At 49.0% G+C, this 24786-nt stretch overlaps 1 protein-coding gene and 1 long non-coding RNA gene across 7 annotated transcripts in view; one reads left to right on the top strand and one right to left on the bottom strand.

Moving 5' to 3' along the window:
• LOC100721365 (ATP-binding cassette sub-family A member 13-like) overlaps positions 1-24786 on the top strand; it is a 35651-nt gene that overhangs the window by 5781 nt on the left and 5084 nt on the right. For 3 of the 6 annotated variants that reach the window (XM_063232157.1, XM_063232156.1, XM_013141195.3), the window contains 2 exons: positions 9827-9881; positions 22990-23146. In XM_063232157.1, coding sequence (XP_063088227.1) covers positions 9827-9881; positions 22990-23146 — 212 coding nt within the window. Of the gene's footprint in view, positions 1-9826; positions 9882-17561; positions 17677-22989; positions 23147-24184; positions 24312-24786 lie in introns of all 6 variants that reach the window. The other 3 variants (XR_010041595.1, XR_010041594.1, XM_013141194.3) reach the window with 2 other exon arrangements.
• LOC134471895 (uncharacterized) lies at positions 10821-14081 on the bottom strand. The gene is made up of 2 exons (XR_010041596.1): positions 13783-14081; positions 10821-11841 (listed from the first exon to the last, which is right to left on the bottom strand). It is a non-coding gene; the product is annotated as an uncharacterized LOC134471895 (long non-coding RNA).

Here is a 24786-nt window from a genome sequence, read left to right as displayed (position 1 = left end):
GGCTGCCTTGCCTTTCCTGCCTTGTGTACACACACAAGGTGGAAGTGAACAGGTCCTGAGGGGACCCTTGCATGTCCAGAGGCTGCATGCACAGAGGTCAAAGTGGAGTGAGAGAAAGGGAGAGAGGGTGAGGGAGAGAGGGAGAAAGGAAAAGGAGGAAGGAGGGGGAGGGACAGAAAATGGCCCAATGAGATGGGCGGGTTTCCTACAGGCAGAGTTAATTGTTGGCTTTAAACCAAGAAGCCTGGGTTTCAGAAGGTCACTTTGCAGGACAGTCTCCTCGCATGTCTACCTGGTCCTTGTAGGACACGGGGGGGGGGGGAAGGGGTGGGGGCCTGCCCTGTAGGCTGTGCCTTCCTGACTTTTCCTGTAGGGTGGAGGTCAGGCTGAATCAAGCAGGTTGGGGAGCTGGGAGGAGGTGAGGACCAGAAGCTGCTCGGGGTCCAGAGAGCTTTGGGTCTGAGCCAGTCCAGGGTTTGCCAAGGAAACACACAATCGGAGGAATTTGCTTGGTGTGCAGGGTCCTGTTCGACTTAGCCTGTGTCCTGACTTCTGGTAGGGAGGCCCAGCCTGTGCTCTCTCTCAGTGACATCAGAGGCCCAGGCAGGACCGCAGGACAGACATGTGCTTGTTAAACCCCCGCCAGTGTCACAGGCCAGGGGCCAAAGCCCATCGCGCAGCACAGCCTGGTTAGTCTAGAGTGCTATGAAAAGTGCCTAGCTGTGAGCATAGAAAGCCCAGGGACAGGAAGGCTTCTAGAGCTGAGCCCTCAGCTCAGGAGGGCAAGGTGGGTGGGGTGAGGAGGACAACCCTGTCCCCCCAGCATTCTGCCTCCCCAGCAGCCCCACCTCCCTTTCTGTGTGCCACAGTCTTGTGTCACTGTAAGTCAGAAAGAAGTCATCTGCTTTTAAAACAAAGATTAAAAAGATGGAAACAACACAAGTGGAGCAAACAAAACAAAATTTTAATGCCTTAGTCCTCAGGTTAAGGCCAGCATTAGTTCTATGATTTTTTTTCCCTCCAGCTAAATACTTAAGAAAATCAAGCTGGGTGTGGTGGTTCATGCTTGTAATCTGAGTACCTGGGAGGCTGAGGCAGGAGAATCCTGAGTTTCAGCCTAGCCTGGGATACATAGTGAGACTGTATCTCTTAAAGAAGAGATACTCTTAGAGATGGGGAGAAGGGTAAGTAAGAAGAATTAAAATGTGTTAGGTAGACCTGGCATGGTGCACTCTGTAATTCCAGCACTTGGGAGGCTGAGGCAAGAGAATCACCATGAGTTTGAGGGCTGTTTGAGCTATATAGTGAGTATATATATAGTGAGTTAGTTCAAGGTCAGCCTGAACTGCATAACAAGACCCTGACTCAAAAAACAGAACAAAAACAAAAAGATATGTTAGGTACATGTACCAACTCCCCACAAGGAATATAATCCTTCTGTACTGCAAGTGTACTAACCAAAAAAGAAAGAGAAGGCAGAGCATCTCAGGTGGGGTCTAGGGGAGAACCCAGCCTCCAGAGGCCAGAGGTTTCTAAAAGAGCCTGTCCCTTGTCTGTGAGTTCCAGAATTAGGGTGCCTGGGTAGGGATGCCTAGGGGCGGGCATGATATCCAGGGTGACCCCAAGGAGCTCCAGCTGTGTGCAAGGAACCCTGAGCTCTGCCTCTAGTGGGAGGAGCAGCTGGACTAGCAGTGAGTTGTGCTCTCTGAGTTGGGAGCTGCCCTCTTTGCTGGAGGAGTTTGGCCCTTCCGCTCCTTCCACAGAGCTGTGGTTTCTGCTGCTTCAGACCTGCTGCCCTTGTTGTCTGTGGTGCAGGGTTCACCAGCCCTAGCCCCACTCTGTAGACTCTCACGGGGTCTCTCCAGGTCTGCACTGAGCACCTCTCCAGCTTCATCCCCTCTCCTTGGAGCTTAAAGGAGGCCTGGCCAGGATTTCTCTATGGAGTTAAAATATTCAAGAAAGAAGGTCTCTTTTTCTGAATTGCTGGAGGAGGTGGGGCAGAGGAAGAGTGGGAGAATGCTATCTTGCTCAGCAATGTCCAGCTTTGGTTTTTAAAGGACCCCAGCATCTCTCATCACATAGCTGTCCCAGGAACACAATAGCTGCCCCCACAGGATCTTGGATTAAGCACAGTTGGTATTAGCAGGACATGGTGCAGGCGGAGACTGCAGGTCTGGGTCTCACTTAGTGTAAGCTTTGGTGACTCCTGAAGTGGGTGCACTTGCTGGGGCAGCATCAATGCCCACAAGTGGATCATCTCTTGCAAAAGATGGTACCATGTAGGGAGATGAGTGCTTTGGTGGGTGAATTAAGACCTTCTGTTCCAGTTGGTTCTCTATATTTCTAAAGGACACTCAGCAGCTCCCAGGCTGAGTGCTGACTTTTCAGGAAAGCATGGAGATTTTGCCATGTAGGCAGTGTTGGTTTGATTAGTGTCCTTATGATACTTATTATCTGGCTTTAATAAAATTCTCTTTCTCTCTCACTTCCTCCCACCTTGCTCCTCCCTAAGAGGTGCAGAGCTTCATGCTTCATACTCAGCAAGTGTTTGGTCCAATTTATTTTGAAGAATAATGTCCTATATTCTGTTATTAATTTGAAAGTCATTTTTTTCCTCTTCCACGGTTGATCATCTTCCACGGTTTTAATTTGCAGGTGAGATTTCATTAGCTCACCAACAGAGGAAGAGGAAAGGAAGAAACATTGACAGGCTTTGGTTCCCTGTTCTCTCTGAGACTATGATTAGCGAGCAGCATTCACATTTGTTCTGGGGAAAAATTAATCTATTTTTAGTTGTAAATTATATGCTTGAGATAAATATAAAATTAGCATCCTGGAATTGACTGCTCGGTGTCAGCCAGGCCGATGTCCCATCCTCAGGTGCTGTGGACGCTGATTGACACCTGTGGTCCTGCACCTGTGAGAAGCACATGCTGGGAGGAGAGCATTAATGCACCTCTGCTTTCCAGGTGTGGTTTAACCAGAACAGCTTTCATTTCCTGCCTTCCTATCTCAATCATCTGAACAACCTCATTCTGTGGAGACACTTGTCCCCGGGCGTGGACTGGAGACCATGCAGTAAGGTTCTGTTTGGTGCAGCAGAATTAACTGCTTTCAAAGAGCAGTGCTTTTTAATGAAGGAGGCAGGGATGGTGTGGAGGAGAGCGAAGCACAAAGCCCAGGCTCCTGCCGGGAGCCAGTCTGTGAGGGAGGACATGCAGGAGTAGGTGCTTCCTGCTTCCGTGTCCCACCTGAGTTGTCTGCCTTTCCAAGGACCATGGCCTCATCCCCCAGGAGAGGGACAAAAGCCAGGAGAGAGTTTCCGTGGTGGTCTGATGTCTTACAAAAGCAAGAGAAGCTTCCACTTTAAGGGCACCATAGTGTGGGATTCTGCAAAGGAGAACACAGACCCCAGTGAGGGATGTGTGATTTATGCAGGGGCCTCAGCCCATGGCTTATCTGCAGAGATTAGTGTGGATTACCAGACCTTTCTTATCTTGGTAAATGGCACAATGCAGAGTTAATTTATTGGCTTGAGGAATCTTTATTTGCCTTACTTGAATGGGCAAGTTATAATTTATCAAGTAAATTCGGTTTTCCTTTAAAGAATGAAACAGGAAATGTTATCAACAACAGGCCTTATTCATCTTAATTTATGTGCAAAACACATTTGTTGAAATATTAATTCTCATAAAAATGGATGCTAATGACAGTGGTACTTAAATTCACAAACTTAATTTGTCCCAGATTCTGGTCCCAAACTGATGAGAGCCAAATCAGATTTTCTCCTAAGGTCCACGTTGAACCTAACCACTGAAACTGATTGGGTTCTCATCTGATTCAGTTTGTGACCAAAGTCCTGGAAAGAATTAGGTTCCTAAACCGAGGCACCACTGTGTACCCTAACATGCTTTCGCTTTCTCCTAATGTTCCTTCACTGTTCTGTATTTGTTTTCTTTTCCCTGCCAATCTATCTTTTCAGTGTGGGAAAACTGAGCTCAGAGCCTCACACACATCAGACAAGAGCTCTACCGCTGCCTCAGCCCCTGGCAATGGCCTGTTCTTAACGTAAATTCACTGTGGCACCGTAATGATTTCATAGTGATAACCAGTGATATAAAACATTCAAGATGCTGTGACTCACAGCAGTGGGAAGATACACAGAGTCAGCTGGAGGACGAAGGCGGGGGGACGTGCATGAAGGGGCTGACATGAACCAGGAACCCTGAGAGATATTTAACACCGCAGTTTAGTTTTCATGCCAGTTTTGCAGGATGGATCATATGTGCCCACCTTGCTGGTTAGAAAATGGATGTCCTGTGAAATCAGCAACAGTGGCCCCCGAAAGTTAGCAAGGGGTGGTGACTGGATGCTGAGTCCTGCTAATGAGGAGCCCTGGTCCCACACAGCGCCAGTCTAGGGGCCTCCAGGGGGACAGACACGTGCAGTCAGGAAGCTGAGTGTGGGCTTTGGCATTGCAAGGCAGAGCTTCACTTCTTCAGTGCTGGGCATGGAACCCAAGACCTCACTCCCATTGAGCACTCTCTCTCCTGCTGAGCTCAGGTCCCAGCCCTGGCAGCACTGCATGTTCAGACAGGGCAGAGGCCAGGCCGACTTCATCAGAGAGTGGGGTACAAGGAGGGAACCATTGGTCTCTCTTGAGAGATGGGTTGAAGTCAGATTCTATTGGACTGTGACCGACCAGGAGACTTTGACCATCTGGGGACGTGTTTCCAGGCATCCTAGGGTCCAAGGTGTGTGAGAAAGGGTGGACCTGGAAGCTGTGACTGCATGGGGAGGGCTAGTCCCAATGCAGTGACCCACTTCCGGATGGCTGTCACAGTTCAGGGGTGACACAGGCCAGGCCCAGGTAAGTGTAGGAAGCAATGACAAGGGTCAGGTAGACAGAGAAGAGGTCATAGTGCTGGAGATGATAGGAAGAGAGGATCTAAGAACCTGAAATGGGAGTCCCAGCCTTTTCTACTGAAAAACTTCCTGTTCAGCCTGGTGGCCTTGTAGAAATGCCCTGGGGAAGAGGTCCATGCAGGGAAGGGGACAGGTGGCCGACACAGGGTCAGAGGTGGCAGCTGTGTCCACACATGGAGGCTACTACACACAGGAGGGGTCAGGATACTGCAGAGAAAATCAGTGATGAAGTCATCGGGGCCTGAACCCTCACTCTAACTCAGTCCTGATGGACCAAGGTAGTCAGCAAGGTGCTGCCCGAGACAGAGATGCAGGAGAAGACTGAAGAGGGCAGTAAGAGAGGAACTGGACACCCCAGCCCCACTGGGGGTCTCAGTCCGCAGACGGGCAGGGTGGGAGGAACAAGGAAGGCTCCAGGGTCACCATGGAGGGTAGAGTCCAGGCATCAGCTGGGTCCACAGGGCAGATGGGATGGAGTGACGGGAATGGAAATCAAAGAGAAGACATGAGGAAACTCTGTGTGTATTTGCACACGCACAGTTTAGAGGAGGAAAGGTTTGTTTTTGCTTATGGTTTCAATGGGTTCAGTCAATGGTAAGTATTTCCAAGGCAGAAATATCATGATGGAAGGGTACAGAGGAGGAAAAATCTGCTTATTCCTTGGCAACCAGGCAACAGAGAGAGAAGGGAAGAGTCAGGGATAAGCATTCACCCTTCTGGGGCAAACAAGGCCATGCCTCCTAACGTACAGTGCATGTCTTCCTGCATGACTTTGATTCATGGTAGAAGCTTCAGGTGTGGATGCTGTGAAGAAGAAGAGCTGACAGCATACTTTTGGACACCAGGCCCTTTTATCTGCACACAAGTGAGGCCTCAGTCTGAGAAATGCCTCTCCCTTCCCTTCTCTGCTGTCCCTTTGCCAATGTAATTCATCTTTTTTTGTGTGCATGTGCAATGAGAACACTAAAGAGCTCTTTTCACTGGATTTCAAACAAACAGACAGCGTTATTAGCAACAGTCTGGAACACTTGGTCTCAGAGCTCAGATCCATCTCTTACCTAAAAGTTGCTGTTCTTTGTCTGTGTCTGCCTGTGGATCACCTATTAAGCACCCCCCCCTCGCTAAACACCTTCTTTCTCCATTTTTATGACCTTGACTGTTTGAAGTTTCACATACAGGTGAGATTGTGAGGCATTTGCCTCTGTGTCTCTGGCTTGTTTTGGTGGGCACAGTGTCATTGTCCCATCCCTGATATCATGAAAGGTAGCAGTTCATTTTTTGAAGGCTGAATAATATTCCACTGTGTGTGTACCCATGGATGAATGGATGCAGAAAGTGAATATACATATGTACTCATGAATGTATGTGTGTATTTATTATATTACACATTTATATCAATGGATGAATGACACATTAAATGTGTTACATAATCACACATAAGCAGAGATGTCTATTTGTGTGTATAATGACATGTAAACCCTTCACAGTGTCTCTGTTCATCTCTCAGTGTGTACACATCTTGGCTGTTGTGACCATGCCCCCATAGATGCGATGATGCAGATATCTTTAAAATAATGATTTTCTTTCTCTTGATTATGATCCCATCAATCCTTCAGTGGTATGTTGGTTCTGTTACCAATCTTTTGAGGCACCTCTGTGCTGTTTCCGATAAAGGCCGGACTAATTTGCATCCTCCCCAGCAGCACAGGAGAGGTGGTGGGTGTATATGCATTAAATGCAGAGGTTCTGTGACTAAATGATGGTGTCCTTTAAACTCAACGTGAGTTGGAAATGTTTCAAGTGGGAAATGTGTGTAATGCAGTGACCTGGTCCATGTACCCTGGCATGATGGTACCCTAAGACTGGGCTAACCAGGACTGGAGGAATCACTGCCCTTGCCCAGCACCTGTCACACACTGCTATCCAGGGAGAGACTACACTTTGAATTCTGAAGCATGATCACTACTGAGCTCTCACCTTTGCACTGTCACAAAGCTGAGAAATCATCAGTGAGACCACTGTGCATTGGGAACAGTGTCTGTAAACTTCTTGTTCATCAAATGGACCACAATAAGGCAGAAAACAGAAACACAGCAGAGGAGCTGTGATTCCAGAGAAGGACTGTAGAGGCATCCAGAGGCCTAAGACAGGAGACAAGTCTGAGCAGAGGGGATGGATGCCTGTAGTGAGAGCTCAGGAAATGATGGTCTCTGGCTTCTTAGTGGCCCATGGGAGAGGAGAGAAATACGAGATCTTGAGATTTTATTGCAGAGAGCATCTGTGTCTAGGGAAGAATACAAATGGTCCATTTGTGTTTCTCTTTCTTTTTGGAAATTTCCTGGGCTGCTGTGAGGGGCTGTGGGCATCAGGAGAGATAAGCTAGAGGTGATTTGAGCCAGGGCCATTTTGGAGGGTTGCCAGTGTGCAAGGAGGTGAGATGGGTGTGCAAAACTTGAGAACTCCTGGAATGTGTGGTGTGGTGCAGGGTGGGAAGGCGAGGGAGCCTTCCCTTTTGAATCTGTGCTATTGGAGGACCACAGAGATGTTCCTGGTGGAAGAGCTGGAGGAGGAGGACTTCTGCAGGCAGAATATGGGGCAAGCTGCATAGGATGGATCTGTGATCATCAAGGGAGGCTTGAGAAGACTCAGGAGAGCTGAAGACACGGGGCGCAGAGAGTTGCAGGTGACCTGTGGCCAACCCCACATTTCAGCCGCATGAAGTTGTCCTTCAACCCTGCCATCAGTCAATGGGAGTTAGCGCAGGCCCCCCAAATCAAAATGCATAATGTCTCAGAGGGAAGAGGTGAGATCAGAAGGCAGCTCCAAAATTAAGGTTAGAAGATGGGAACTGTGTTCTCTTGGGGAGAAGGGAGCACTGGATGTCGAACCCTGTCATGCAGCTAGCACTCTGCTCAGTGATGCCGGTTAAACCAAAAGGCATGGTCCCCATTGAGATTTCAGAGGCCAGCAGTTACCCGAGGGGTCACAAGCCCCCTGCACTTCTGGCTGACAGGCTGTAGACACTGGAGTTCCTGGCACCTCCTGAGCTTTGCTTGTTTGTGGAACCTGAGCCATAGGATTTAAGAAAGCGCTGCAGTTAAAGCACAGCTTATAAATAAAGATGCCTGGTGATGTATTTGGGCCCTGCCTCCTCCAAATAGTTTCTCCTCCAAAGCAACACAGACCAACTCTCCTTCGGTGATACTCGATGTTTCAGCCCTTTGTTCCTTCTCTTTGTTTTTGCCATTGTGCCTGCTGTGTGTGCTTCTGTGTTGAACATTCCAGTATTCTACATTCCAAAGGTACCGCAGCTACCAGATCTCGTGCCCTCAGCTGGCCACAGGCTCCCGGGTTTTCCTGGTGACATGCAGCCCCTGCAGTAGCACATGGCATTGCAGGCATAGCCTGACTGTGTTATCACCCACAGGGACACCTGTCCCACCCAGCTGGGTGCTTCTGAGCACTGTCCATGGTCAGCTGGCTTTGGCACAGCTGGGTGGTCCATGCCAGGCTGCTGGTCAGGTGAGGTGCTAGCTGCCCGGGAATCAACATTTTAGCTAGGACACATAGTGGGTGGCAGGTGCTTTGAGGAGCAAGGCTGGAAGTCACGTTCAGTAAAAGATAAAGAGAAGAAAGCCCGGTGGGTGTTCTGGGTCCTGACAGGCAGGCGTCAACCTCCAGCAATTCAGTCCATGATGGATGTGGAAGTGAAGTCCACCATCCAGGAAACCACACAGCAGGCATTAGGCCCACATGCTGGGAGCCGGGAGCAGGATATCTGGACAATATCAGTTTACAATCACAGAAATTGTACTGCAAAACTGAAGCAGAGGCTCGCTGAGCAGATACCTCCCACTGTCCTTTCTGTCTGAACAGAGCAGCCTCAGCTGTGGCTGGGCTGGGAGATCCGGGGAGGGTACCACTGTTACAGAGGGGAGCAGGCTGCAGCCTGGCAGATATCAGGGTGACTGTGGGCTGGGCTGCGGGGACTTGGGGAACTGAGATGTGTTCCAAGACTGCCTTTTGATTTATTTATGTTTCCTTACACCTTGTGCCTTCGTAAGAAAATGCAAACCACAGATGAGTTAAAGGTGAGTGCACAGGAGAGGAAGAAGGCACAGGGTACAGCACGAAATGGAGCAAGGATGGGGTCTGATGTGCTGCCGCTGGGACAAGTGCTCAGCTCCAAACGTTTGAAGCAACCAGTGAGAAAGAGAAACCTAATTACTCTGCTAGTTCTCAGGGTCTGTGGGAGGAAACACAAATCGCTTGCCTGTAGTTACAGAGTTCTTGATGCAGCATCACCCTGGCTTGCTGGGGAAGGGATGCCATGCTGCGTGCCATTATAAGCAGCCTTTGTAATGAAACCCTTTTAGTTGATGATTTGGTGGCTGTTTCTACTCATTGGCTGCCAGCATTTGAACAAAACAGAGCAAAACAACTAAAACAAAATTGGCCAAAGGAAATGGTCCACTTTTCCTATCTAGACTTGGCTTCACCGAAGCAAATCGAATATTGACCTGGTTGTTACTAAATGATCCCCTGGCATACATCTCCTAAGTCTGTATTTGCCTCATAAAATACCCTGGGGCCCTGGGGGATTTACAGAGATGGACCATACCTGCAATATATGAGTACATCACCTGTCCTATAACATGCCTATGGGGCATGCATGACCTTGGCTGTGTTTGTGGTCCCCTGGTTCCTTTTGGCCATGGCAGCCACAGTGAAAACCCCAGCAGGACCTTGCTGGATTGCAAGATGGGATTTGGCCTTGGCTACTGCTGGCTGCCTGGGCCTCGGTAAAGGATGCAGGAGCAGGGTGCAGGGATCCATGAGCAGTGGTGGTGGGCGGTGATTTGTGGGCCACAGAGGCTCAAGCTTCCATTTTCCTTTGCAGCAATAATGCTGTACAGCCACCCATACAGAGGAGCCTTGCTGAACGAGGACCAAATGTGAGTGGACAGACTGCCGCTGTGGCTGCTGCTGGGGTGGGGACTGGGCTGTTGGAGGTCTCTGGGTCACTCAGGGCGAGTTTGCTGCCTTGTCCACTTTTCTCAGGGGAGGTGTGTGAGGTCAGTGACACTGGGCTTGGGCGTTTCCTTGACGTGGGAAAAATGCAATTAATGGAAGGAGATGCATCCATGAGCTCAGAATGGATGGAGCCGTTGAGCGGCTGTGGTTCTAAGTAGAGATTATCCTGAGGTGGGGTGTTCCCTGCAGGGCATGGGCCCGGGCAGCTTCTGGGCTGTTTGTGTGTGTGCGTGTGGTGCTGGGGGTGGCACCCACAGCTTGGTACATGCCAGGCACGTGCTGTCCTGCAGACATGTACCCCAGGCACCTTCCAGGACAGTTTTTCCATTGACACAGACTCAGAGTGTGGGAGACAGGGCGGTGCCCCTGATGTTGACTGTGGGACACTTTCCTTGCTGTCCCTGTGGAGGGCAGTGTCACTTTCCACTGTCTCGTCACAAGGTACAGCACTCTACCCAGCTTCTGCCATTCCCCATCTGCCTTCTGTATCATACTGTGTATTTATTATATTACACATTTATATCAATGGATGAATGACACATTAAATATGTTACATGTTACATGTAACATTAAATATGTTATATACGTTAATGGCAGACCATTAAACACTGCACTGATAATGAAAGTGTTATTTATATCCTTCTTACCCAGGTAGGAACATAATATTAGGGATGAACACAAAGCCTTGGTAGAGTCTTACCAAGTTGCCAAGGCTGGGCTCAATCTTGCTATCTTCCTGCCTCAGCCTCCCAGAGGGTTAGTGATCTGGCCCAAGGATCAATCAGTGGGATGTACCTGGAGGGAGAATGGGTTTGAAATAAAAACAGGGGGGAGACAGAGATTGAAGGAAGTCAAGAGAATCTGATCAAGCCTCGTTTATTCAGGAAGTGATACATCTTTTATAGGCCAAGGGCAGGCTGGTGGGACAGGAAGAGGCTATGGGGATGAATACAACAGGGTCATCGTCATGTCCGGGTATGTGACATAAGTAGGGGAGGATTATGGTTAATGTAGGCAGACGCATTATGTGTCCATAGGAGAGAGGCGGGGAGGCAACACTGGGGCTGTCGCACTGCTTCCTACATCTCCTCCCTTTCTATATTATTTAATCAGGAGTATGGCAGGCCCTGTGAGGACAGTGCCTGTTTTAGGTCATGGAACCTCATTACATGAACCCAACCAGGCCTTACCTGTCATGGGCGTGCAGGACAGCAGTTGATCCTGTGCCTGTCTTAGGCAGCCGATGGAGTAACATGTTTGTCCTAGTTGCCCATCTCTGGCTGCCTGTCCATTGCCCCAGGGCAGTTAGGCCGCATCGTCATATGGGCCACTCATGGGAATTCCTTCCTGGTAGGTTTGTTGATCTGCCATCTCCAGCTGGTGATAGTGCCATCTCCAGCTGGTGATAGACACGTTTATGGCAAAGCCCATTTTGGGCTTTGCCATAAACGTGTCTATCCGGTTATTAATGAGCATCATAATCCTTTGAAAAATATAAGGACCCACAGAAAGGAGAAGCAACAGGGCAGCTAGGGGACCCAAAAGGGGCACTAGGTAGGGGAAAAGTCCCCACCCCCACATCAAGGAGAAGGGGTTGGCAGCCATTTGTTGTTGTCGCTGTTGAAGGCATTTTTCTATTTCTTGGAGCTTGCCTCGCACAACACTGGACTGACTGACATAGAAGCAACATTTTTTCACAGTCTATTTGGCTGACTTGTGTTCCTCCAGACTGAAAAGGGCCTCTTCTGCAGTCTCAGGGGGTTCTATGTATGGCTGTCAGCAGTTGTAGTCTGTTTGGCAGGGTCTAAATCCACCATGGGCGTGGTACGGTCTGAGGAGAAGGCTGAGTAGGCAGCATAAGGCTCCAGGGAGTTGTGTCATCTGTAAAAGAGCACAGGGGCTTGTGCCTCAGGAAATGACATTATTCCTGGGCATTGCATGGGATCTTTAAAGAACTGTCTACTTGTTTTGTAAGGCGCTCAGGTAGCCATCTAGCCTCTCTGTCTTGTTGAGAATATACACATACTGAACCATGTCGCCATATGAGAACGGGGTCAGGGCCATGCCATGAATTAGTCAGGGGGTCTCTCCATAGTACAGAAGCAAATTGCTTTTGTGTTTCAGAATGCCAAAAACGCATGGCTGCTGACTGTCCAGAAGCATGCAAATTTAAAAAATTAAGGATGAATAAGGCATGAGATAGAATATTTTTAAGTGTCCTCCTTTTGGTACCATTCCCCTTTTTTTATTTTATCAACAGTGAGTTTTAGGGAGAGATGTGCCCTTTAACTATGCCTTGACCTTGAGGGTTATAAGGTATGCCCTTTATATGATCAATATTAAGATGTTGACAGAAACGAGCAAAGGCAGAACTAGCATAGCCCGGACCACCACCAGCCTTCAATTGCTGTGGGCATCCCAAAACTGACAAGGCAGCCAACACATGGCTAACAACATGGGTAGCTTCGCCAGTCTGGGGAGAGGCATAAATGAAACCACTAAAGATATCTATAGTTATATGAACATATTTAAGATTGCCAAGCTCAGGAATGTGGATGATATCCATTTGCCATAATGCACTGGGAATAAGTCCTCTAGGATTAACCCCAAAGTATGGAATTGGGAGGTGCACGGCCCAAGAAGGGCAATTTTCTGTTATCTGTCTGGCTTGTTTTTTAGTGATCTTAATACAGAATTACAGAAAAATAAATGGTAAGAAATCAACAGTTAATAAGTTACATACTGTCATCTCAGAAATAGTCACCCAGGCCACAAAATCAAAGCACGTAAAGTGACATCCAAACAATGACACTGCCAACAGCTCCACCCAACGATCCAACAAAAACCCAGTAACATGGTTATCAGTCCCATACACCTGTTCCTCATCTCAAAGAGGGCAAGACCAAACATATCAAAACAGAACAAAACAATTAAAAAAAAAGATTTAAAGAAATACAGATTTCAAAGCAAGTCCACTGGAGTTCTTCACTGTTTACTTAATTATCTCTAGTTTCCTCCAAACAGTTGTCCCCATCTTCACGCACATTAAATACACACTGCATACTATAGAACTAATCAAATCATCACAGGATGATGAAGGCTCCTTAGGTTTTTAAGATCTGACATTGGGGAAGACAATAATAACTATCACAGTGTCTCTCATTTTTTTCTCAGGAGCTGTAAGGCCATATTGGGCAACTGCTGTCTTTAATTCTTTTAAAGCTGCCACTGTGAATGGCCTATGGGTCCTAATGACTTGTGGAACTAGTGGTGCGGCGCTCACACCGTCTTGTGGCTATGTGGTGCCATCTTGGGGATGTACATTTGTTTCCATCACCGGAAATGCAATTTTGGGGAGGGGCCCACCCTGTTGTGGCAGAAGTGAGGCAAGTGCCATTTTAAGAGTGCCATGAGGCCTGCCAGAGGCAGGCACCATCTTAGGAGCACTATAAGGCTGTGTAGCTCGGAAGGCCTTGTGCAACCGACTCCTCAATCTGAGGATCTGCATGCTGTTGGGCAAGCAGCTCAGAAATTAAATTCCAATATGCAAAGGTGGTCACCGGAACCTTTTCTGGACCAAAAATCCTATAATAATCTTTTAGAGCACCTCTTACTCTTTTTCACCTCTTGGTATCTATAGAGCCCTCTGGGGGAACCAAGGGCAAACCTTATGAATAAATTGAAAATACTGCAACAATTCTTTTATTCTAACCCTTAACCCTCTTGTCTTTAATGCCTTGCTGAGGCCTCCCACAAACAATTTATGTTCGCTCAATGCTTGACCCATGTCTGGGAAAGGGAATGGGGTTGCTGTTCACTCACCATGACTCGGGCGGCCCGTCGGGTGGTCGTCCATGCAGGCCTCGGTCCTTGATTCAATTTGCTTTTACTTCTAGCCGGCTTTCTCGAACGGTTCCCTCGTTGACTCCCCTGTGCCAGGAGCCCCCACTCTGGGCACCACTTGATCTGTCCCGCGGATCAATCCATGGGGTGTACCTGGAAGGAGAACGGGGATAAAATAGAAACAGCAGGGAGACAAAAAGAGATTGAAGGAAGTTGAGAGAATCTGATCAAGCCTTTTTTATTCCGGAAGTGATCAAATCTTTTATAGGCCAAGGGCGGGCTGGTGTGACAGGAAGAGGCTACGGGGATGAATACAACAGGGTCATCGTCACGTCCGGGTATGTGATGTAAGCAGGAGAGGATTATGGTTAATGTAGGCAGATGCATTATGTGCCCATAGGAGAGGGAGACGAGATGGGGAGGCAGCACTGGGGCTGTCGCACCGCTACTTACAAGTTAGGATTACAGGCATGCACCACCATGCCTGGCTGCAGCGTGCTTCATGGGCATTCTGTCTTCCAGTCATTACTGTAGCAGGAAAGAAGGGTCCCTGTCCTTCATGCTCTGCTTTCTGGGACTCTGCCTCTAATCGTCTCTGACAGCTGCCTGGGTCTCAGCAGCAGCCAGCTGACCAATGTGATAAGACCAGATGCCATGGGAAAGAAGATGCAGCCTGGAGCATGGTTTATGGGGAAAGGTTTTGTTCTGTTGGACACCAGCAAGACCATTTTTATCCAATGTCCCTAAAGACGGGGTGGACAAGAGACCAGGTGTCACTTTCCAGGGTGGAAAGTTGTTACTAATGCTTCAGTTAAAAGCCCTGGCAGGAGAGCAGGGGTGTATTTGACTACAGCCTCACCGCGGTCATTTACAGAGTCACTGTGGCTGGCACAGGGCCAGAGCAGCTGGATATATCACCAGTGCCCTCCCTGGCAGGGGTCGCTGTGACCAGTTCTCCCTGTTCTGGGCAGAGTCCATGGTGTGTCACTGCTCCTCCTGTGAGGATGGCTGTTCTGTTAGCTAGGCATTGAGCTGCACATCCAGGATGGACTCAGATAGGGAGATGTAGCCATGCCTGGCTCTGTGTTGCTCGGTGATGTCGGCCCCGAGCTCTGAACAAAGGTCCAGGTCTCCCGAGGTTGCCAGGGCTCCGGATCAGCAGCCCTGGCTGTCACAGTGGAGAGAGTTCTGGGTCCTCCTGTTCTACCTGATGAGATGCTGTGCTTCTCCCACAGCCTGGGGAGCATCTGGAAGTGTGGTGTGGCCCTGTGCATCGTGCTGGGTTTCTCCATCCTGTCTGCATCCATTGGGAGCCATGTGGTGAGGGACAGGGTGACTGGAGCCAAGAGGTTGCAGCACATAAGTGGTCTTGGCTACAGGACATACTGGATCACTCACTTCCTGTATGACATGCCCCCTGTGTGGGGGCAGGGCAGGGGCTGGGGGGTGTGGACTGCCCGAGGACATCCATGGAGAAGGGCTTGTGGTATCAGGGACAGCGTTCAGGCCAAGCCACCTTCAACAATGCCCAGCAGACTGTCAGGGTGACTTTAGTAGGGAAGGATCGGGGACCACTAGCTCTAAACCTGGGAAATCGGAGCTCTGCCTGGGATGCAAAGTTTGTCACTGGGGAGCCCCATAAGTCAGCACCATCCATGTGGTCCTTTGAAAGAGGAGCAAGGTGAGATGACAAAAAGAATTAGGCAGGATTTGACCTTTGCCCCCCTCACACCAGCCCCACTGGGAGGCAGCTCTGTTCCCTGTGTGATGTGGCTGCCAGCATTTCCTCTGGGACCCTCTGCACCACCTCCACAGGGTGAGAGAGGACAAGGGCAGAGCCTTCCTTGGGTTTCCCTAGAGCTTCCGACACTTACATTGCATCAAAAGTGCATCTACCTCAACGGACAGAGTGCTCTGTGCTCTTCCCTGGTAAACACTCTGTCAGTTTCTAAGCAGTGCTGAGCTGCTTTGGGTCCTGGTACATGCACCTCCCACCTTCAGCAGTAGGGTTTTCTGAGGATCCGGAACAGGCCTGGTCCACGAAGGCAGCAGGCCAGGCTTCCCACTGACTCTTCCTGGCCCAGTTCTGCACCAGCTGCCTGGCATCCTGTATGGAACCTGGCATTTAACCTGTTGCTCTCCTGTAATGTTTACATTTTTGTGCTGGCTTAGGATTTAGCTGCTTTACTTGCTTTCCATCATGTGGACTAAACTTTTTAAAAAGTAGACGTTTTGCACAGATCACACCTAAATGACTCCAATACTTCAGGAGTTTGGCTGCCCATTTTGAACTGAATCCAAACCTGTCATGTGACAGCTGCTAACAGGGGTGATTCCCAGTGTGCACCCTTCTTGGGTCTTTACTCAGGGCTGGGTGGACCCCAGTGCCACTTCAGTCACCATCCAAGAGGTCCATGAATCTTGGAAGAGACTGAAATGTGCTGGTCCCAGCTCTCACCCTACCATAGATGCTCAGAAGTGGGAGAGAAAAACCAAGGACTCTAGTGCCATGCTCAGCCTCTGGTCAGCTTGTTCCCAGTAGCCCCAGGCTACTTTGCTCCAGACACCTACATTTTATTGATATCTTAGTTACTTCTCTCTCATTGCTGGGACAAAATACCTGAGGTCCAAAATGAAGGAAGAAAAGGTTTATTTAGCTTGTGGTTTGTGGAGGTTTTAGTCCATGCTCAGCTGGCTCCAAGGCAGAATGGCATGGTACAAAGGCAACAATTCAAGGAAGCAGAAGACAGCAAAAACAACAAGAGCAAAAGGAGAAGAGCCAGAGAGCAAGCTTATTCCCTCCTTATATCATGTGCAGGCTCCCTGCCCCAGGGGAGGGAGGCACTCATACTTGTAACCCCAGTGTTGGACCATGGATCAGCCACAGACCCTAGAAACCTGCTCCCATGCTGCATGAGGCTTTGGGGACATCCAGACACAAACCATGACAAACAGTGTCTGGTGGTAGGTCCTAGGATACTGGCCTGTGGGGAGCAGCTGCAGGAGAGGGTGGGGGCAGGCAGGGAAGGAAGAGGCTGGTCCTGATTTCCTCCCCCTCACTGTCCCCTCCCTTCTCCTTCCTGCCCTTCCCTCTCCTCCTCTCCCCCTTGCCTCTTCTTTTTCTTTCTCATTCTAAGCTACATTTTAAACCTTTCCTCCCTTCTTTGTGGGGAAGGTGGTTAGACAGGGTCTCTCTATGTATTCTAGGCTGGCCTTGAGCTCATTATATAGCTCCAGCTGGCCTCAAATTCATAATAATCCCCCTGTCTCACCTTCCTGAGTGGTAGGATTAACAGCCATGCATGAGCACGCCCAACTCCCCAGTCCTTTTTTTGAGTTTTATTTTGAAACAGGGTCTGAAAAGTCATGAAGTTGAACTCAAATTTGCAGTCATCCTGCCTCAGCCTCCTAGAGTGTTGGGATCATAGCCAAGGGCCCCTGTTCCTGGCCCTCATTTCTTCTTCTTCTTCTAAAGGCACAATCATAGGGTGCCAGGCTCCACTTTAGTTGACCTCATTTGAATGTAATCACTCTTGGAAAGCTTTGTTTACAAACGCGGCATCACCCTGAAGTTTGGGTGCTCGGCACATGAGTTCTGGGGACCCAGTTCACCCAGGACAGAGTCCAGCGGTGAGCTGCTCGTGGATCAGTGAGAACTTGACTGAGGTCCTCAGCACAGGGTGTTAGGGTGAGTCTCTAAGGCCACTATGCCGCCCTCCTCTGAGGCCACTGTCCACCTCTTGGTTTTGTTTCCCCAGCTCTTTTACTTGGTTTTGTCTGCCTGTGTGTCACCATCATCCTCGCCTTCCAGCTCACAGCCTTCACCTTCCAAGAGAACCTGGCAGCCACAGCACTCCTGCTGGTGCCGTTTGGGTGGGTATACCTCAAGGGGCCCCTGCAGGAGGGTGGCCTGGGCTGTGAAAGAGAAAACCCTCGGATGCTGTGAACCTGCTGTCGTGCTGTGATGTTCTCCCTTGTCAGGCTGTTATGTGTCTCCTGCCATGGAGGCGGGAGGAACAAGCTCCAGTGAGTTGATGTGTGGCCCTGGGGTGGGAAGGGAGACAGCGGGTATCAGGCATCCCTGCCAGCCCGGCCCTGGCCCTGTCACAGTGAGGCCTGGTGGCTGCTGGGCAGGCCTGCACAGGGAAGTGGGTCCTGGACACTGTGCCATAGCTGTGGGCTCTCACACGCAGTGCGCTTAGCTCTGGCACCGTGTCTGGACAGAGCCTCATGTGTGTGGCACGCCGTCGGCCTCTTTTCCCTCTCCCGGAGGATTAGGGGTTTGGTCTGACTTTGTCGCATTCTTCTCCTCGGGGAGAAATGGCCAATGCAGGGAGCCTTGGGGTCAGTTTCCCATCTGTGTCTTACCACTGTCCTGGCTAGTGGTCCCAGAGCTGTGCCCACTGGGCAGAGTGACTAGGTGTGTCTGACATGGGAGGCTTCAGGTTTCCAGAGGCCGCTTTGTCAGAGCACAGAGCATAGTATACTGACTTAGCAGGACTCAAGCCTCATTTTGAAATAAAACCTCCAGTCATCAACCAAAAATGACAGCTAATATGACATTTATATATTTTGTGTTCTATCAGTGACCTGGGATTATTCAAAGCATCCAACTAGGTTACAGGGGTTTAATTAATGTACACATTATATTGAAATGGATGGATGGAGGGATGGATGGGTGGAAAGATAGGTAGGAACCTAGGAAAAGTACCTTTGTGATTATTTGTGATATTGCCGATTATGAGGATATTGCTGTGTGGCCTTAAAAATATTATTTCCTCTCAGCCTTGGGTTCTTCTCTATAATCTATTTCTGTTGCTATAAAGATTCAATTAGGTCATTGATACAGACTTAGTGGAAGTGACTTAACAGTCTGGTTAATTTAATTTTATAATTGTTATTTTTAGAATTCTGTTACTCTTTAGCACATAGCGTGTTCTCAGATATAAAATACATGCTGGGGGCTGGGGATTTAGCTCAACGGCATTAGGTGCCTGCCTTGCAAGCAGGCAGTCATGAGTTCGATCCCTGGTACCGATAAAAACAAAAAAGACAAAAAAAAAATACATACTTACACATACTTATATACTGTGTTCAAAGATAATGAGCCCTTCTGTAAAGGTCCCTGCTGGTGTGTGCCCAGGTCTCCAGGCCAATGTCAGTTTATTGATCCAGTGGAGCAGAGCGCTCTGTCTCCTTACAGAGTGTGAAAAATGGATGACTCTCTAAAGCTGTTCTTAAAATCTAGGGAGGAGACTTCACAAACTATGATAAGACCTTGACTTCAAATGGCTGGAAACCTAAATAACAAGATTTTAGACATCTTTATAGACCTTGATTTGATTGCAAAGCCCTTTAAGAATTTGCATCACCCTGGGAATCCTCGCTGTTTATGTAACTGCATTTTCCAAAGGATTTCAGGAGGATCACGGATGCATTGCTACACTATCATAGGCTGACAGGTCACACACTTCCTCCCGAGGATTCTGGGTGACAGGGACAGAGAAAGTGTCCAAGGTAACTGAGACCGAGTCTGAAGTCTGGGCTGGTCTGAGGAAAGAGTCCAGAAGCAGTCAGAGGGTGAGCAGGGACCATGGATTCACTGGATTTAAAAGTTTGTTACTTTGTCATTGGAACACAGCCACAGGCTTAGCTGGAAGCAGTGATCATTGCCCTGAGTAGAGGGAACCTGTCTGTGGGTGGCCATGCAGAGCTGGCTTCCTCTCACTGTGTCCACAGGACCTGCAAGTCCCAGGAGCCAGAAGAAGTTCCAGGCAGGGAAGTGAGCTGAGACCCATGGAAGCACTGAGCAGGGCCCTTTAATGAGCTGGAACCAGAGGGAGCATGGAAGGGATACATGGGTGGATGCTCAGAGAAGATAACAGAAATGCCAAGTAGTGTGTCCTTGTCAAGGAAAACTTGGTATTTAAAGGGTAAAAGGAAGGGCAGACAGGGTTTGCATCAAAGAAGGAAACTAACACCTAGCAGTGTCTGGAAGGAAAGTCAGTCCTGCTCATCTAAAATATCAGAGCCTTGGGATGAGCCTGATGTGTGTTTAGTGCTGACCTGTTGTGAAGATGAAGTCACCATGTTTTATTTGGTGTCTTGGTAAATTCACACTGCAGGAAAAGGGGTGCAGGGATGCACAATACTTGTGAACAGTGTGCCCATCCCCACCAGATTCTGAAACCATTAAAATTCTACACCATATTTTAGTAACAGTGTGGTGAGCATTAAGAGCCACAGTTGGCTTCATCAGACAATAAATTATGCTCTGTAAGTCAACTTAATATTTCTTTCCTCAAAACCAGAAAAAGACACAGGGACTGGCTTCACTAATATGTTCATTTCTACCAAGTATTTGAAAGGTAACTCATGTAAATATAGTTTAAAAAAGGTTGTGAGATGGAATCTGGGCTTCTCGGAAGCCACAATGAGACTGTCACTGATGCAGTGACAGCAGCCTCCAGGGCCTCACTGAGGCCTGTGCCCTCATCTGGGCTGTTTTTCCCTAGCTGATGCTTTGATCTGCTTGTCAGGTACTTTACAGGGTGTGACCCAGGGTGGGAACATTAGGTAAAGTGTGTTTGATTCAGAGCAGACCCCAGGGAGCAGAGCCTCAGGGAGGTGCTGGACAGAGTGGGGCCTTTAGCCTGCTGTCAGGATTGGAACATCTGCACTGGCCCATGCTGGGCCCTTGGATGCCCATTAAAGGAGGGCACAGTGCCCCGTGCTTTGTCCTCCCTGACCACATCAGACACTTTGTGAGGAGTTGCACCCCAAGAGTGCCCAGGCTTGGCAACATGAGGTGGAGCAGAGAGAGCCACTGGGTCAGTATTTTACAAAGAACAAAGGCAGACCCCATCTTCTCCGTGGAGGACTGAAGCAGCTACATTAGTGGACTGTTAAAAATTCTGTGTGGTAGAAGAGAAAAGCAGTTTGTTACATGTCATTCCAGGACACAGAGTTTGAGTCCATAGTATTAAGTTAGAGAAATTTTTTTTTCCATCCTCAGTGAGTTGTATAGTGATTAAAGCCATCCCCACCATTGGCTCACAGGGCAGAGCCTGGTGCCCAGGGCTATAGTCTCAGCAGTCAGGTAGGTTGAAGCAGGAGGATTCCAAGTTCAAGTTCAACCTGGGGAATTTAGCCATGTAGGGGAACCATATCTCAAGATAAAAACTAACAAGAGTGGGAATCAGCTCAGGAGAAAGCCTGAAGTTCAGTCCTCAGCTCTGCAACCAATGAATCAGTTAATTTTAAAAATCAGTCAGTGGCCTCCACCACTGCTTGTGTTTCATTTACACAGCTGCTGAGGTTTCATTTGCTTCTGAAGGAAGTCACGTGACACAGGGCAGCCCCTGCTTTTTGCCTGCAAAGAGAAGGCAGAGAGTGGAGTGCTGTATATGTGAGTCTGGTGGGCTGGGGGTCTTCTCTGTGCTTCATTTCCCACATAGGCATTGGCAGCTTAAAGCATCCAGCAGCTGTGACCTGGCACTCAAGTCAATACATTGATCTAATGATTTTGCACAGATCCTGCTAGGTAATAGTGACTTTCCATGTCCTGTCTCCATTGTGGGCTCTGAAATGGTTTTCCTCATACCCCAGCAACCAAAGCATGATGCTGAGAGAAGCTTCTGAGACCCTGAGATTTTATGTGCAGTGTCCCATGTTTTCCACAGCAGGAGAGCTGTGTCTGTTCACCCCGCCCTGCGTTCTACTACTTGGATTTCATATGCAAAGGGAAGCACCTGAAAATAATAACTATCCAGGGCCCCTGGTGCCTCTGACAATGTTTGAAGCCTCCTAATTTCCGGAGCTAGTTAACATATTAAAACAACCTCAGGCATTTAGGAGGCACTGAAGTGTTATGGGTTAAACAATTCATCACTGGAAGAAAACAGTGACACCTCTACCTGGAGAGAGCAGAGTTCTGTAAGTATGTCTGCTAGATGGCTCTGATGGGAGTGGCTGTGATTTTTATGTTTTGTATTTTATTTAAAAAGCTGTGAATGCATGTCTGTGATACATAATAAACACATCATGGTAAACTGAGGCATATACAGCACCAGATGTTGACCCTTTATTTCCCCTTCCCTTTTTTCTACTTCCTACCTCTCCACATCCCTGATGGTCTTACTGTCTCCATAAAATTTATCTCCCCATTTCCTGCCACCTATTTTTTATTAAAATAGATGACTTCTAGCTAGGCATGGTGATTCATACCTGTAGTCCAGAAGGCTGAGGTAGGCTGAGCCAGGAGGATTACAGGTTTGAGCCCAGCCAGCGCTCAAATTAGAGAGCAACTTAGACTTTTACCTCAAAACAGGAACTAAAAAGGGCTAGCAATGAGGTCAGAATAAAGGCTCTGCATTCAGTTCTGGAAGCACACACGAACAGGTGACTTCTCCACTGGTGTTGGGAGAAAATATTTCAAGTTCCAGCTTCTCTTAGTGGTGTGCAAGGAAGTGACCCCGTTTTACTGTGGCAGGAGGAATTGGCCAGAATAAAGCCTGGCTTTGGGGCTGTGAAGACAGGAAAGCAGGAGGCTTTCTCCAGGAGAGCTTGAGCAGTGTGTTAGGTCCCAGTGTCCTCTGAGTACCCAGCCATGTCCTTCATGCTTGGCATGGGGGCTACAGGGAGGGCTCCTATTCTCAGCTGACCTTGGAGAGAGCCATGCAAGCTCCTCTGAGGTGCGGGTTTGCTTTATCAGACAGACATGTGGATTGCAGTGCAGGTTCTGGGGTATCCAGGCACATGAGAGCAATTAGGGACACAGTGGCAGTGAACGTCCCGGACCTGATGTGCAGCAAACTGAAAACACAGCTCTGCATTTTGGTTTTTATGCTTATTTTAAGGTAGCACTCTGCAGCTTTCCGTGCTGCTTTCCTTCTGCTCTCACTGTAACATGCAGGGATGGTGTTTGGGCTGTTGAGAGGCCCCGTGGAGTGGTGCCCCTTAAGAGGAGAGGAGGTGTGAGGGGCAGGGGCTTGGCCCAGGAGGCAGCCAGGGGGCCCCACTTCTGATGGCATCACAGCATTCATAGAAGCCCCAAGCAGCACTGCATCCAGGGAAGCCCCAGGAGGCAAAAGCAGGAATCACCAGGCCAATAGAACTGCGTCCAAGCTTAGTCACCATGACTGTTATAGCAAAGACTGAGCTCTTCTCCTTCTTCATGCTTTTCAGATATGCAGTGCTCCCGTGGATGTATCTGCTATCTGGAATCTTCCCCAGTGCTGATGTGGCCTTCATCTCTTATGTCTCCCTGAACTTCATCTTTGGCCTCTGCACCCTGCTGATGACCACCATGCCCCGGCTGCTGGCCATCATCTCCAAAGCCCAGGTTGGTTGCCCATAGCATCCCCCACCCTGCTCCAACAGCATAAGGGATGGGGACTGGGGGCCTTGACAGTGTTGCTGCTTCTGCAACCAGAAATCAGTGGCAATGTGCCTGTGTCCACCATCTTTAAACTCCAGAAAGAGAAAGCGATTCTCCCTGACAAACATGGAGTGTCACAGGGGCCATGCTTCTGTGCAGTGACGGTTGACAGAAGGGCACATGGTTGCTGCTGAACCAGTGCCATGTCACCATGGCATTCACAGTCACATCCCTGGCATCTTCCCCAGGGACAGCTTGACAGCTGGGGAGAGAATGTGGCGCAAAGTGTCCCTTCAAAGTGCTGCATCTTGTTGGGCACTGGAAGGCAGGATGGGCTCACAGTCAGTGACCTCACACACAGTCTGGAAGACAACCTGGCAATCCTGTGCTCTTCCTGGGTCCCCAGAGTTAATTTTATTTTACTGCTTCCCACGTGTTGGAGCAAAGGGCTGTCCTGAGCATAGGGTGCATGGCCGGGGAGGATTTTCCCTATGAGCCAATGCTGCTGTCCACTTGACTGTCCCCACCAGCAGGTCACTTGGGAGCTTCCCCAGCAGGTGTGGAGGTCAGGCTGAGTGCTCCCTGAAGACCCCAGGTGCCCTCAAGCTGTCCCCTACTGGGGCTGCCTCCCTCTTGATCCCTGCTTGCAGTCAGCCCTGGACACCCACTAGGCAGCTGTGTGAGGAGACTTCAGAGTCTGCACGCCCTTTGGCCCTTCCTGTTCCTGCTGTCTCTCCTCCCCTCTGACCTGACTGCTCTCAGGACTCCCTTCAGTTCACTTGGTTTAGATTCCCCACAGTACCCAGGTGTTTGCCTGATGGAGGATCAAGAACATCCCTGGGGGAAGGGCAGGGTCCCCAGGTGTTTGGCTCTGAGCACACCTGGGAGATGGCCAGTGTTCAGCTGAGAATTTGGCAGAAAACGCCTCCCCCAACCCCAGCAGTGTACTTAGGTGCCCAGGTAACAGTTCCTGTTGCAGTTCCTGTTGCTTCTCTCTCCTAGAAACAGCTGGTCACTGTGATGCAAATTGTAAGAACCAAGAAAGATCAGCTCAGTGGATCAGCATTTGGGCCGGTTTTCTCCCAAGGCTATATTTCTTGCTGGACAGACTTTGTGCTGTAACCTAAAGGTGAGGAGCACACATCTGTCACTGACCTTGTTTCCTCACTGGTACTCAGCCTCACCTTTGGGAAACATGTATATTTACTGAAACACTGAAACATGGTTAAGGGCAGAAAAGCTGGTGACACCCAGTAATTTGCCAAAAACATTTAGTGGACAGCTGCTGACCCTTGTAATCATTTCAGTCTCATAAAATAAGGGGTATGCATGTCAGGAGGTAGGGACAGTCTTAGAGGTTATGGTAGGTTTTGAATTTTTAGATGCATCCAACTTAAAAGTTGAGTTCAACTCTACTTTTAAATGTATCTTACACTTTTATTTCTTCTAGAATTCTCTTTGTTTTGCCCTGCTGCTCATAGTTGCTTCTGTGACACCATGCAGTTCCATGCATAGGGGCAAGGACTGTATGTATTTACTGTCTGTTGTGTGCTAAGGAAGACCCAATCAGGCGTGCATGCTGTGGAGTCCCAGCACCCTGTGTG

This window comes from Cavia porcellus, unplaced genomic scaffold (genome assembly GCF_034190915.1).
Source record: "Cavia porcellus strain 051 isolate PalLab524CR breed Dunkin Hartley unplaced genomic scaffold, mCavPor4.1 scaffold_21, whole genome shotgun sequence".
In the NCBI taxonomy this organism is placed as follows: domain Eukaryota; kingdom Metazoa; phylum Chordata; class Mammalia; order Rodentia; family Caviidae; genus Cavia; species Cavia porcellus.
The sequence above is the reverse complement of the archived record's forward strand: the minus strand, read 5'-3'. Positions and strand labels throughout refer to the sequence as shown.